The 13,276-nt window shown below is 26.2% G+C and overlaps 5 protein-coding genes and 1 long non-coding RNA gene across 6 annotated transcripts; 3 read left to right on the top strand and 3 right to left on the bottom strand.

Moving 5' to 3' along the window:
• The first annotated feature begins 286 nt into the window (after nucleotides 1-286).
• Nucleotides 287-1,054, top strand: LOC128962448 (proteasome activator complex subunit 3-like). The gene has a single exon (XM_054308822.1). The coding sequence runs from the start codon at nucleotides 287-289 to the stop codon at nucleotides 1,052-1,054; it is 768 nt and encodes a 255-aa protein (XP_054164797.1).
• Nucleotides 1,055-1,251: 197 nt separating this feature from the next.
• On the bottom strand, nucleotides 1,252-2,581 carry LOC128962446 (myeloid differentiation primary response protein MyD88-like). The gene is made up of 3 exons (XM_054308821.1): nucleotides 2,189-2,581; nucleotides 1,977-2,116; nucleotides 1,252-1,920 (listed from the first exon to the last, which is right to left on the bottom strand). Exons 1-3 carry the CDS (start codon nucleotides 2,559-2,561, stop codon nucleotides 1,252-1,254), a joined length of 1,182 nt encoding a protein of 393 aa, XP_054164796.1. The 5' UTR covers nucleotides 2,562-2,581.
• Nucleotides 2,582-2,782: 201 nt separating this feature from the next.
• LOC128962583 (28S ribosomal protein S18c, mitochondrial-like) lies at nucleotides 2,783-3,694 on the top strand. Its single transcript, XM_054308966.1, has 4 exons — nucleotides 2,783-2,866; nucleotides 2,940-3,076; nucleotides 3,146-3,229; nucleotides 3,299-3,694. Exons 1-4 carry the CDS (start codon nucleotides 2,845-2,847, stop codon nucleotides 3,515-3,517), a joined length of 462 nt encoding a protein of 153 aa, XP_054164941.1. The 5' UTR covers nucleotides 2,783-2,844; the 3' UTR covers nucleotides 3,518-3,694.
• A 797-nt stretch (nucleotides 3,695-4,491) lies between these two features.
• Nucleotides 4,492-7,053, bottom strand: LOC128962260 (uncharacterized). The gene is made up of 10 exons (XM_054308626.1): nucleotides 6,886-7,053; nucleotides 6,727-6,819; nucleotides 6,498-6,652; nucleotides 6,362-6,425; nucleotides 6,157-6,291; nucleotides 5,767-5,949; nucleotides 5,536-5,694; nucleotides 5,236-5,463; nucleotides 5,054-5,152; nucleotides 4,492-4,987 (listed from the first exon to the last, which is right to left on the bottom strand). The coding sequence occupies exons 1-10, from the start codon at nucleotides 6,992-6,994 to the stop codon at nucleotides 4,767-4,769; spliced, it is 1,446 nt and encodes a 481-aa protein (XP_054164601.1). The 5' UTR covers nucleotides 6,995-7,053; the 3' UTR covers nucleotides 4,492-4,766.
• Nucleotides 7,054-7,074: 21 nt separating this feature from the next.
• On the bottom strand, nucleotides 7,075-8,389 carry LOC128962261 (uncharacterized). The gene is made up of 3 exons (XR_008484641.1): nucleotides 8,312-8,389; nucleotides 8,154-8,229; nucleotides 7,075-7,172 (listed from the first exon to the last, which is right to left on the bottom strand). It is a non-coding gene; the product is annotated as an uncharacterized LOC128962261 (long non-coding RNA).
• A 1,457-nt stretch (nucleotides 8,390-9,846) lies between these two features.
• Nucleotides 9,847-11,400, top strand: LOC128963026 (cysteine-rich hydrophobic domain-containing protein 2-like). Its single transcript, XM_054309492.1, has 2 exons — nucleotides 9,847-10,624; nucleotides 11,040-11,400. The coding sequence occupies exons 1-2, from the start codon at nucleotides 10,244-10,246 to the stop codon at nucleotides 11,187-11,189; spliced, it is 531 nt and encodes a 176-aa protein (XP_054165467.1). The 5' UTR covers nucleotides 9,847-10,243; the 3' UTR covers nucleotides 11,190-11,400.
• The last annotated feature ends 1,876 nt before the right edge of the window (nucleotides 11,401-13,276 follow it).

Below are 13,276 nucleotides of genomic sequence, written 5' to 3'. Positions count from 1 at the left end.
AATTCAAATATATTGTATAAATAATTTAATATTTTAGTTGTCAATCATTTCTCATTTGATCAAACCTTTAAGTGTTTCAAGAAAATCTGGATCAACTACTTCTTGAGAAACAACTGTATTTCTTACATTAGTTGACATTTTTATAAAACGGTTATTGCTTTCAGATATTGGATAATAAAAAATATATAATTTCATTAATTATTGTCTCGAGAGATGTTTTAGTTAAAAATTATTTGAATTAATAAAACCAAAAGAATATATCAAATATTCACAACTAATTTTTAAAATGTCTGAAAAAGATAAAGAAGAAGTCAATTCATTTAAAGAGAGTGTCAAACAAAAGGCCTTAGAGTTGGTTTCACAACAATTTCCGCATAAAATACTTAATTTGGATATTATTTCAAATTCTGACGAATTTTCTTTTAATTCTGGTCTCAAATCATCGGATATTAATATTCCAATTCCTGACCACAAATCCAAAGAATCGTCTGTCAAACAAAAAGCTATGAAAAATGGAGAAAAGTCTTCAAAGAAAATGAATGTATTTATGGATTCAGACGATGACGACGATCTCATTATTGCAAAAGCATTTCTGTTTCCAAACGGCGCCGTCGAGTCTAACAATTGTTTTACAAAAATGATGGAAACAGTAAAGTCACGAATGATTGAGTTGACAGAAGATATTCTTCTGTTAAAACTAGGGATCAGTTTAATGGTTCCTAAAATAGAAGATGGAAACAACTTCGGCGTTGAGGTACAACAGGAAACCATTGAAGCCATAAATAGTGTTGAGACTGAAGTGCTCAACAAATTTGACTCATTTGAAAATTATTACGAAGCAAGAGGTGATCTGATCGCCAAAGTGGCCAAATATCCGCACGACCAGGACTTTCGAGTCGCTATTCAAGAATGCGACCAAAGATTCCACTTAAATCTTTGTCTCACATTGACTGATATCCGCAACCATTACATCAATCTTCATGATTTGGTCACCAAAAATATTAACAAAATAAAAAATCCGAGGACTCAGGACAACAAAGATTTCTTGTATTAAAAGATAATTTCATTTCTTCTTTTAATTATATACTAAATTTTCTATAAATTTAATTGTATTTAATAATAATGCAAATAATTTGCAAATAACTAAATTATAAACATTTTTGTAAACTATTTTGCTTTTGGTATAAAAAATATAAAAATTGTATTCAAATTAATTAATAAATTTGTAGTATTAATGTATAATAAAATGCATTAATTTTTAAACTTTTGCTTTAATGATTGAATCCATTTCTTATGATTAAGTAGTTTCATATTTTTATGCTTTTGTGCGTTCATTATTGGAAGAGATTCAGAGTTATCTGATTTGATCGATATGTCACTGCTTATGGAACTAATAGAAGATTGAGTAGAAATCAATGGTGGAGCTGATGGTTGAGGTGATGCTTCATGATTGGACGGTAAGTCAATTGTTTTAATGGAAGTTATTTTCAAAGAGTTAATTGAATTGGAAGAAGATATTGATGGCAGTTGAAGTAAATTTGGTTTATTATCATTACTATGGTTTTGTCTAAAAACAATCGATGAATTGCTAACATTATTACTAATGGATTTAACCAATCGATTCCACGCCCAGTCATGAGTGTCTACACTTCGAGTCATATCAATCTTTGTAAGCATACGTATAATTGGTGGTAAATCACACTTCTTATAGATTATTGGAATCAATTTACGATTCCTTTGTTCAATAGCCAAACCCGTTGCAAACATTGTCTGAAACTCACATTCGCGACATTCAAAGAAATCGGGCGACAAAATAATCAATACTTTGTTACATCGTTTGTCAATTGTTTCTGCAAAGGATTCGTAAGCCCACGAACCAAGACATAGGTCTCTGTCTCTGATAAACAAACGAAACCCAATCTAATAGTCAACAAATGGCGATGCATTAAATCGAGTTTAATTAATCAATCACTTACTTGATCCGACTCAAGATATTGAGATAATTGCTTAACAAATTCAAAATCTTGATCCGCATAACAAACATATGCGTCATAAATGATAACTTTGTGGTCATCTGATTGTAGACCACTTGAAGCACTACTCGATTCACTCTTCACTATAATATCACATAAAAATCACTTTTAATTATAACTAATGATATAAAACTAAAGTCAAAGATGTCTTATACCTGAGGGTAGTATTGATTGTTTGTATTTATTATAATGTTTTGCGTCATTCATCAAAACAGGTGTCATATCGTCGATGATATCAAACCTTTCAATTTGTTCCAACATTTGCAACAATTTGCCAAAAGAAGAATCACTTCTGTTTTGATATCTGTCGAGCAAACCATTCAATGGATCGTTAGTTCGCATCAAAGACTCGATGACGGCGTAAGAAAAATCCATTAGTTGTGCTAATCCGCGGTAATCACGACAAAGACCTTCAGAAGTTGTAATATATTGTTCATAATTAAGATATTCAGACAATTGATGTCTTGTGGAGACAGACAGCGCTCGCAAAGGTATTTCAGATAAATCCGTATCAATTGGTTGTGACATCTCTATAGAGATGGTCTCCAGTCATGACATTTGCATCAATTTAGACAAAACTAAGACATCAATTGTTTCATTAAATATATTCAAAAGATATATCACTGACTCGTCTATTGTTATTAAAATTATTGATTAAATCTTTGAATCAGTTGTTAATTAAATGTCAGACAAAATGTAAACAAAATGTATTTCATTGTAAACATTGACGAAATCAGTCATTCATTCACTGATTGGCTATAAATGAGTGTATTATAGGTTAATGTATTAATGCAAACATGTGTTCAAAACAATGAATGTATTATTAATTAGAGGTTATATTAATACTAATTTTATTTATAATTAATTTTGATTTAATATTAATTAAAATCAATTTTATTTATTTAGTGGTTAACGGTTTGACACGATTGTCACCAACAGTGACCAGATTTAGTCAATCGATTGCATTTGAGTCAAGTATTTCTGTTATACCGAAGGAATACACAAAAGACTGGAAACAATCGGAAGAATACACCAAAGATTTGGTATAATTTGTATGAAATGTGATTAATATATGAATTAATGACAAAACATATGTATTGTTGATTTGATAGCCCGACCCAACTCTGGCCAATCCATATAATAAGCCCAAGAAGTTATGTATTTTATGTAAATATGGTATTAAAGTTGATTATAAGGTAAATAAATGTTAAATAATTTTTTATTAATTGATAATCTAATGGATCTTCTTATTGGTGATGTATAAGAATACCCAACTTTTGTCTCAATTTGTTAGTCCATATACGGGACGACTGTATGATAAGCACATCACCGGCTTATGTGAAAAACAACATCAAGTGTTAAAACAAGAGTATGAAAAATCTGTCGCATATTACCTGATGTCCAGTGATTTTCGCGAACCAAAGTACGCAAAGGATCCTAAACTGTTTGATCCAACACGACCTCAACGACCCAATCCTTATTGATATTTTGATTGTAATTTAGTTTTCATATCATTTATTAAACAGACTTTAATTAATTAAATGTTTATCATATTTGAAATTAAAATTAAAATTTATTCGGTTTTTATGTAATGAAGATATTTTTGATTTGGGTGTGAATTAAATTACTAAATCAACAAAATTATAATATAATAAACATTTACGGTATTTAGAAAAAATTTACAATAAATTTTATACATTAATTAATAATTATAATATATTTTAATTTAAAATCTAAAGATTTAAAACTTAATGACTTAAATTATATATTATATTACGGTAGATTTGAAGTGTTTACTATGATTAAGCAAATGATTAAACAAAAATATAAGTTATATAATATTACTGGTAATTCAAAATATAGTGTGATTTTTGTTGGCAATTTATATGGTGTATAGTATACATTGTATACTTTATCTCAATATTTTTTTGGCAAATGATTATAGTATTTAATTTTTTAGAGATTTTAGGAGCATATACTGTATAAATAGTAATGTATATAATATTTATGATTGAAAACAAATGTTAATGATTTGAAATGATAAAAACAATTTCTAATCCTAAAACACTAAGACTATTATTATTAACATAAATGAGATGAGATTTATTAAAGACTATTCAAAAAATAAATATTCTTTGGTTTAGTTTTGACTAATCCTTTTAATTTCTGTCACTTAAGCTCTTCTTCGATGAAGAATTTAATTAATATTTACAGCAAATCACTCAATCATTTATTGTGTGCTTATCTTTAATATATATCTCATTTAAGACTATTGACTAATTTTTGATGACTTTTTTTATAACAAATATATATGCATTTATCGGTTTTGACAAAATGACACTTTAAGTCTAAATCGATTACACAATACTTTATAATAGTGTATATAATTATATGTATATAGATTTACACAAAATAATGTTAATTTCAATATATATTTTTAAGTAGTGTATATTTATATATAATTTGTATTTTCTTCAAATATGAGAATAAATTATGAATCAAAGATAACATATCCACAAAAATATCATCTTATTTAGCTTTTAAGGAATGTTTTAAGGAATAATTGAATTAAATCTAAATAAACGACTGAGTCGTTAACATTTTCTTTCACAAACTGTATAATCTTATATTATTTCAAATTTTCAAAATAAATTTGTGGTAAATTCCTAATCATATTATGAGTGAAATCCAATTAAAATTTGTTAAACGTGTTGATTGTTTGCAACATTACATTTAGAAAGCATTCACTAAAGCTAGTGTTGAGGAAATCAATACAAACGCCATGTATTGGTAAACAGCAATAGCACTGCTGACCACAAGATATTGTGGTGGAAAGGGATCCGCTTGAGTTGACCATCCGACTGGATTGTGGGCAGATATCTTCATCGTGTGTTCTCCCGAAGGAATTTCAACATCAATTTCGTAAGTATTGTCTCCCGACTGACTCTTGAAGGCTTTAAATTAAAATTAGTTTTATTTCATTTAAGTTGTGATAAAAATTGAATTTTATTAGAGATTACAATCATTAAAGTAAATGTGTTGCTTATCAGAAATTTCCAGTTTGTAGATATCAATCTTTGGTTCAATATTTGTATTGTTAACCGTTAAAATCAATTTTCCTAATTGCAATCATAAAAATTATTATTATTATATATTAACACACTATAGGATAATATTAAAAATAATAATCAATTACTAATACCGTTATCATATGAATAATTAGCAAGCATTGGTTGTATCGGTAATTTTCCAACACTTAATTCAAACAGATGTCTGGCCTCTCCAATAGTATTGTTTGCTTTGCACTGAAATTTTCTGATCATATTATTGTTTGGATCATTGAATCTATTTTTAATTTTATCAATATTTTCATATTCGATGCCCAATACACTCATATTTTCAGCGTTTGTTATTTTATGCTTAATGTTTGCTAAAAACAAATACAAAACAAAAATATTAATTAACTGCACAATTAATTAAATAATATTATAATTAGTAATACAATTTTCAATGGATAGGCCGTGTCCTGTATACCATTGGAATTGGGCAATAGGGTCGGCATTGACCAGACAGGTCACGTTGACAAACACCGGACTATTTTGTTGGTCGTCATCCGAAATCCAAACATATTTTTGTATATTTTCCGGGAATCGAGGTCTAACTATACATTTTAATAAAAACTTACTAAAATTATTGTCTATTTTTATAATTAATTTTTTAATACAGTACATACACTGAACTCTCAAATTTATATCAATATTTTTGACATCAGTCAGATATGAGTTAGCGTACTGTCCCTCACAGGTATAGATGCCCTCTTGATCTTTGTTGAGATTTTTTATATTAAGAAAACTTCTGATTATTTTCACTTCAACCGATTGCTTCGTTTCTGAACGAACAGTGATTTGCTTTTCGTCTTTTAAAAAAAAATATTAATAATTATTATTTAGTTATATGTAATAACTTATTGAATGCATTCTATATAAAAAATATTAAACATATTTACTAAATTATATCATCAAAAAATACATGCATTTTATTGTAACAAAAATATATAAACTATCAATAAAAACAAATCAATGTTCACACTATTAACAATTTAAATAAATTAAATGATACAAACTTTCACCGATAGGCACGTTGTTGTGCAGCCACGAGACCTGTGCTTCAGTTGTTGGATCGGTTTCGGGATCAAACTTTGCACTACAAGTCATTTTATAGTTATCCCCCTCCACACCCACGTATGAGTCCTTATTGCCTATTATTTAACATTTAATAATTAACCATAATTTTTATTATTTGTATAAACTGTATAAATCAATGCATACCATCAATATTAATTGAATTGTATATTTTGAGTTCAAACTTTTCAGAAGAAATTGTTTTTTTATCCTTTATATTAGAGAAAGAAAAATATAAATATTTAGTCCAGAAATTAATTGTTAATACAATACTAAAGCAAACCTTTGTGTGTCTGCACTCATAAACTCCTGAATATCGTTTGGAAGGGTTTACCAGAAACAGCTTAACAGAGTCGCGGGAGTGTTGCTGATATACGGGTGCCTTACTGTTATCAGTTATGGACTCATTATTGCTTAACGAATACCAATTAATCACACCTTTACGTAAAATAAATCAATAATCGTTAAAAATGTTAATAACAAATGTTTAGTCCATAAGCCATATGTCATACCGTCTCTCAATTTGCTGTCTTTATTACAATTGACAAACAAGTGCTGAGTATTCCAAATGGCTTTAAGTTTGTCGTGAGGTGTGATTCGGACACCTTTTTGATGCAAATATCGTTTCAATTGAAAATGTTTTTCATATATCAAACATTAAAAATACTTACTTTCAATCAATGTTTCAAAAGAAGAGATGATCATAAAAATCAAATATATTGTAACGACATTTGTTCGCAAACTATCACTAAAACAACTGACAATTGATTTAATCTTCATAATTGTTGAGCAATTTTATTACTAAAATAATTGTGATTTATTTGTGAATTATCAAGTTTTTAATCAATTATTTATATATATATATATATATATATAAGAAATTGAATTTGCTTTTCAATGTTTTGTTTAAACTTATTTGTTGCACAACTTATTAACCACTAATTGATTGGAATAAATGCTAGAAAAATGAAATACAAAATATTAAATATTTGAATTCAAGCCAATCATCTAAATATTGTTTTATAAATACATAAATAACAAAGGATTATACATTCAATATTAGATGAATCACCAGGGTAGTTATGCATTTTAACACATATACAGTACATTAACTTGTATTATAATGTAAAAAGTACATCATATGAGTACTTATAATATTACTAATATTAAATACAGTAGTTATATAGTTATATAGTTGACAAATAATTTTATCATATTCTTATAACATTTGTATGAATAGGGAATTAAAACTTCAATTGTAATGTCAATTGAATGCTACTCAAAAATATTCAATATTCATATAAAATTTATCTGATAATCAATATAAATAAATTTTAAAATTTATATACTGCATTAATATAAAACTATATATTATCTTTGTATCAATTATCAATATAACATTGATAATAATTGTTTAATGAAATTTTAACCATAAAATTTTTATCTAACTTAAATTAAATTAAAATATTTTATTAATTTATTCTATTTATATATATAAAGTATTGTATTACGGAATTGTAACAAATTTAATACAATATTTCATTATTAGAATTACTGTATATTTAAACACAAATGGTTACTATTAATGGCTAATTAATAATAACTAATAAATAAGTTAATATTATATGATAAACATTGTATAAATCATTAATGAAGTTATATTTAATTTAATATAAAATATATTTATTTTTTACAGAAATTAATTACTCATTTCTTATTGAGATCATTGAAAATGTAAAAATTTAGTTGACTTTTTAATAGCAAAACATTTTATTAATAATAGTTTGTTTAAATCATTTATAAGGTCATAATAGTAATATCGATGAATATATTTGTATATCATATCATATATAATATTATATATGATATATAACATGAAAACTAACGGCGTTTTTATAATTATAGTGAACATCAAATGTCAGTGAAATTTCATACAAACCTTAAGCTTAGAGAATAATAATAAGAGGTTTATCTTTTGGCGTTGAGATTCACAGATGGTTTATGTTTGCTAAACACTAAATAATATTATTATTTTTATAATTTTAATTATATTTATAATTATTTTTAACAATAAAATTAATAAATAGATTGTTATACTCTGTGTGGCAATGAGTGCAGTGTTTGTATGATTCGTATGCAGTGTTTTGATGTGTGTTTCAGTTGTGCTCACAATTAGTGTCTCATCGAAGCACTGAATAACAGACAGACAGTAGTTCTGCCCCTTTGGCGACACAACGCCCTAACTATCCCTTCAAATGTAGTCTCTATTCAATACAACTCTCCCTTAGTTTACTGACTCTCCTCTCTCTATCTCCCAATTCATTTCAATTATCTTCCTTTTATCTGATCTACTGTTCCCAACATTTCAATTCAATCTGTTATCTTAACTAAATAGATATCTAATCATAATTTACTCGAATTACACTACTAAGTGATTTCCGTTTATCAAAAAAGAAAAAAAATATTTAATAGTGATTATCAGATAATCAATAATATATTCATATAATTTATATTTAATTTTACGTTAAACTATTATGAATTTTATATATAATCTTACAAATATATCAACTAAAATAATATTATATATCAAATCTAATATATATATATATAATAAATTAAAGTTAATACAGTATATTTTTAGTTAAAATAAGGATAACATTAGATAAAATAATGGCCCGAAAGCAAGTAATGAGAAACCAATGTATTGTTGTGTTTTGAACTTAAAATATAATATTTTATTTTATTTGCTCTAAATTCTCGATTCCTTAAGATATCAATACATAAGAAATAGAATTCAATACAGAGTTATATGAAATACTATTTTACTTTATGTCATAATATTCTGTATTACTATATATTGAATAAACAGTTGAGAGTTTGCGCCAACAAATTGTAACCAAAAATTATGTTTAATATACTGATTGCTATCATTGACTGTGATTAACATCAATTGCATCTAATTTGTTGACATCAATGGATGCAAATGTCGAGTCTCTTCAATGATAATGCAATGTATGACTAAAACTATTTAATTGGTTTGTCATTCAATTGACTACTTATTTATGAAAATGAGTGGTAAATAGTTTTCAAGAGTACCTCATATGAGTCATAGCTATAGTTGGCTGCACTGCACTGCACTACATGTATGCAGTAAAACAAAACATGTTTTACTTATATGACTCCATATCTAATGGCATATAAGTTATACGATATCATTGACTGCATTGTAATAAATTTTTGTACTAATAATACAATAATTGTAATCATAATTATTAGACAAACTTTTCCACAAATTTCTATATGTATTAAATAATAATCACTAAGTATTCATATTTGAGATATTTTTAAATTAGACTTTTAATAAAACTTTATTTCTTATTTAATTTGCATTTTTATTGAAAATTATTTAATATATTTATTAAGGAATAATGCTCATGGTCAAATTTATATACTGTACTGTATTTATATTGAGAGTACTTTTATTTTCAGACTCAATTTGAGACACTATGTTATGTTAATTGCATTTCATCCATAAATTTAAGTATAAATTTAATATATATTATTATACACTGTAGTAAACATAACAACATTTTATTGTTACATTTAGTGTTAATTAAATGTGTATCTGATTTAATCAAACTTTTGCCATTTATTTAATATAATTTATTTTTATATGAAAATGTTGTCCAAATTTGTTGAAATAAAACATTTTTCAGATAAACTATTTTGTGATATCCTGTAAAATACTAATACTTATAGACGTTATGTTATAGACTGTATGTTAGGCTTTAGTGTATAGCAGTGTATGAACACAACAACAATAACATGAGTGCAATGTTTTGATGAAACCAATGGTTGACTTAATGTTTGCATTAAAGCCTTCAAGTATTGCGTAGACATTGACTGAGACTTACATCTGAAGTCAATATTAATGATATTTACTTTGATTTGATCCACAATTTGACAACAATTGATGACTCACTGAAATAACCAATTGATGGACAACTAGTGATAGTGTTGTGACCAGTGATGGCTCAAGCAATGGCATTGCAAGGCTTTGATGATATTATTGAAGAGATTGAGAGCAACAATAGCGGCACAAGTAATGGTCTGTCGGAGACATTGTGTCCAACAATGGAGCCAATAGTGATTCGCGGCAACGGAAACATCACCCTATTTGGTCTTTCAAATGGATTCGCCGATACGTTTCCGTCATCTTTGTTGGGACGGGTGTCTCGTGAAGAGTTTGAGAGTACTGTTCATCGGATCAATGCTTTACTTCGGACACAACACTCAACTAATGCCAAACTTCTAATACTTGGATGTCTTTGCTGTTGTTGTTCTTTAGGCTGTTCTCTTCTGTGGCCAACTCTGGCGCTCTCCAAGAGAACCAAAAACTCGTTGGAAAAGGTATCACATCTTTAAGATATAATTATATGATTAAAACCATTAATTTATTTATGATATCAATAATAATGATATTTCACTATTAATAAAATATGTCATTGTTTTATACAATTATTATATTTTATCCAATTATCACACATTTGTTTGATTTATTTATAATATTATTTGTATTGATATGATTTGATAATACGGTACATAAATATTGATTAAGTACTGTATATATTGTCTTAAAATAATTAATAATAAATATTTACTATAAATATAATAATTAGGGATTGGATTGACTAAGAGAAAAGTTAATGAAGAATAATAATTATTATAAGTCAATGAAAAACTAATTATTGTTTTATTGATAAAAAATTATTCATCAAAATTAAGTTATAAAAATAGTCTAATGATTTAATTGATATTTTATTAGCTATTATCACATGAAAACTACAAACTTTATCATAAATTGGGTCTCAATTGGCGATTAGCTAAACAAAGATGTCATACAAATCATTCATTTATGGAGTATGTATTAGTCATTGAATTTTTACCGAAACTTCATTTATATCAACCCGACTAATGGCCAGACATAATATAATGTGACAAATGATAAGCTATTGTTGACCTCAAGGATTGTGTGGTGAATCTCATGACAACACAACCTAACCAACACATTATTAATCGATTATAATTTATGTAATTATTATTATATTTAATATAAAATTATAAATTATAATATATGTACAGTATATTCAACATATTTTATTATTACCGTAGTATTTATTTTATTTATATAGTTATTATTAATTACTGTATATCATTATTTCATTGTATAATTTATCAATCAAATGTCACCCATTTTAAAGCAATTTTTGACACCAAATATTAAATTTTGTTTTATAATTTTGTTAATTTCAATTATGCTATACAAAAATCTGTGTATATTTTATTAATTCTAACTTTTAATTAAATTTTGTTTCATAATTGATTATTAAATTAAAATAAATCTCATATATATATATTATTACAGTAATTGCAAATAAAATAGTTAAATCAATATAATGTTTTAACTTAGATTTAGTATTCAATTTATTTAAATTATTACATTGTCATTGGACAGGGTTTAGTGATATAGTTTGATAATGTATTGATAAGCCATCATAAAGTAATTGTGTATCAAAACATTTAAACTAAATTTCCCTATAATTATTGATTTAATGACAAAGTAATATGATCCAGGTAAATTGAACAAAACGTTTTCATGTGACTCAACACAGGTATGTAAAAAAGTGGTTACAATATCTAAATCACTATAAAAGTATTTGACTGATATTTGAAGAAAATTATTATTTAATTTAAATTAATTGATATTTTTATTTATTATACTGTATTATATTATTTACATTTTAATAACAAATCTAAATGTTTATTACGTTAAATAAAAACTAAGATATTAAGTTTAACAAAATTATTATACAAAAATTAATTCAAATATTTTTAATTAAATAATTATAATAACATTTTGAATAAATGAAAAATTTTATAAGAATATAGTATTGAATTACAAGAATTTTAAAAGTAATAAATTTGATACTCTTTTGACAATTTTATAAATATTTAATAAGATTTACTGAATCCACGCATTGTATTGACTGATCCATTGAATAGTTGACACACTTTTCAGTCAACTGTTTGCCTATATTTGCGTTTTACTCAATCAATGAATGCAAACATCGGTTTTTGAATGCTTTATATCAATATAACAACAAAACATTCAATTAGTTTTCAATAAAGTCTTAATTACTGTTATATTAATATTTTCATTTCATATCAATTATTCATTTAATATATTTAATGACAAATTGCATATCACGTCAATAATAATAATAATAATGGATTTAAATATTGTCAACGATTGTCATAGTCATCAACAAGTGGATGAAATTAGTCAACAAAATGTCAAATGTTGTCAAAACATAGACAATAGTAATGGCAAACAATTGACAACAAAACGAAATCTCAGTCCACAAGTTGATGGCAAAGCAAAGAAAGTCAAATTAACTGATGATATCAGACAAGTTGTCGAGTATTTGATAACCAAATCATGCGATATTCAACTTATTTCACAACAGTCACCAACAAATGGTCATCAAAGTTATAGTCATAATAGTTATGGACAACAAAGTGAAGACAATAAGACACCAAATACACAAAAAACACCGAAACAAGTGAAGTGGAGATCAAATATAATTAACCATAACTTTAACGAAGATTCACTAAATGTAAAACTTTCGGAAACTTATTATTTTTATGGCACCGGATTAGTGACCGGAGAAGCGGGAGATATGTTTGGAGGGAATCGATTCCAAGGATTTTCAAGACATTTATTCAGTGATTCCAATGGTATTACGATTGAACTCTGCAAACCATTTATTATAAATAAAATAATCATTGAAATGGAAGACAAGTGTCAACTAAAGAGACCACAATTTGCTTATAAAGTCTTGTTTTCAATCGATGAATGTATGACTGAGTGGCAACTGATCCAAAATTTTGATCAAACGGTCCACTTTGGCAAACAAAACATATGTTTTTATCCACGAATTGTACAATACATCCGTTTTATTGGCACTCATGGACTCTACTATAAGTCAGATAATGATTGCG

The sequence above is a fragment of the Oppia nitens genome, unplaced genomic scaffold (genome assembly GCF_028296485.1).
Source record: "Oppia nitens isolate AA-2021 unplaced genomic scaffold, nextdenovo-longstitch-racon4-pilon3 scaffold6_pilon_pilon_pilon, whole genome shotgun sequence".
NCBI lineage: Eukaryota > Metazoa > Arthropoda > Arachnida > Sarcoptiformes > Oppiidae > Oppia > Oppia nitens.
The sequence above is the reverse complement of the archived record's forward strand: the minus strand, read 5'-3'. Positions and strand labels throughout refer to the sequence as shown.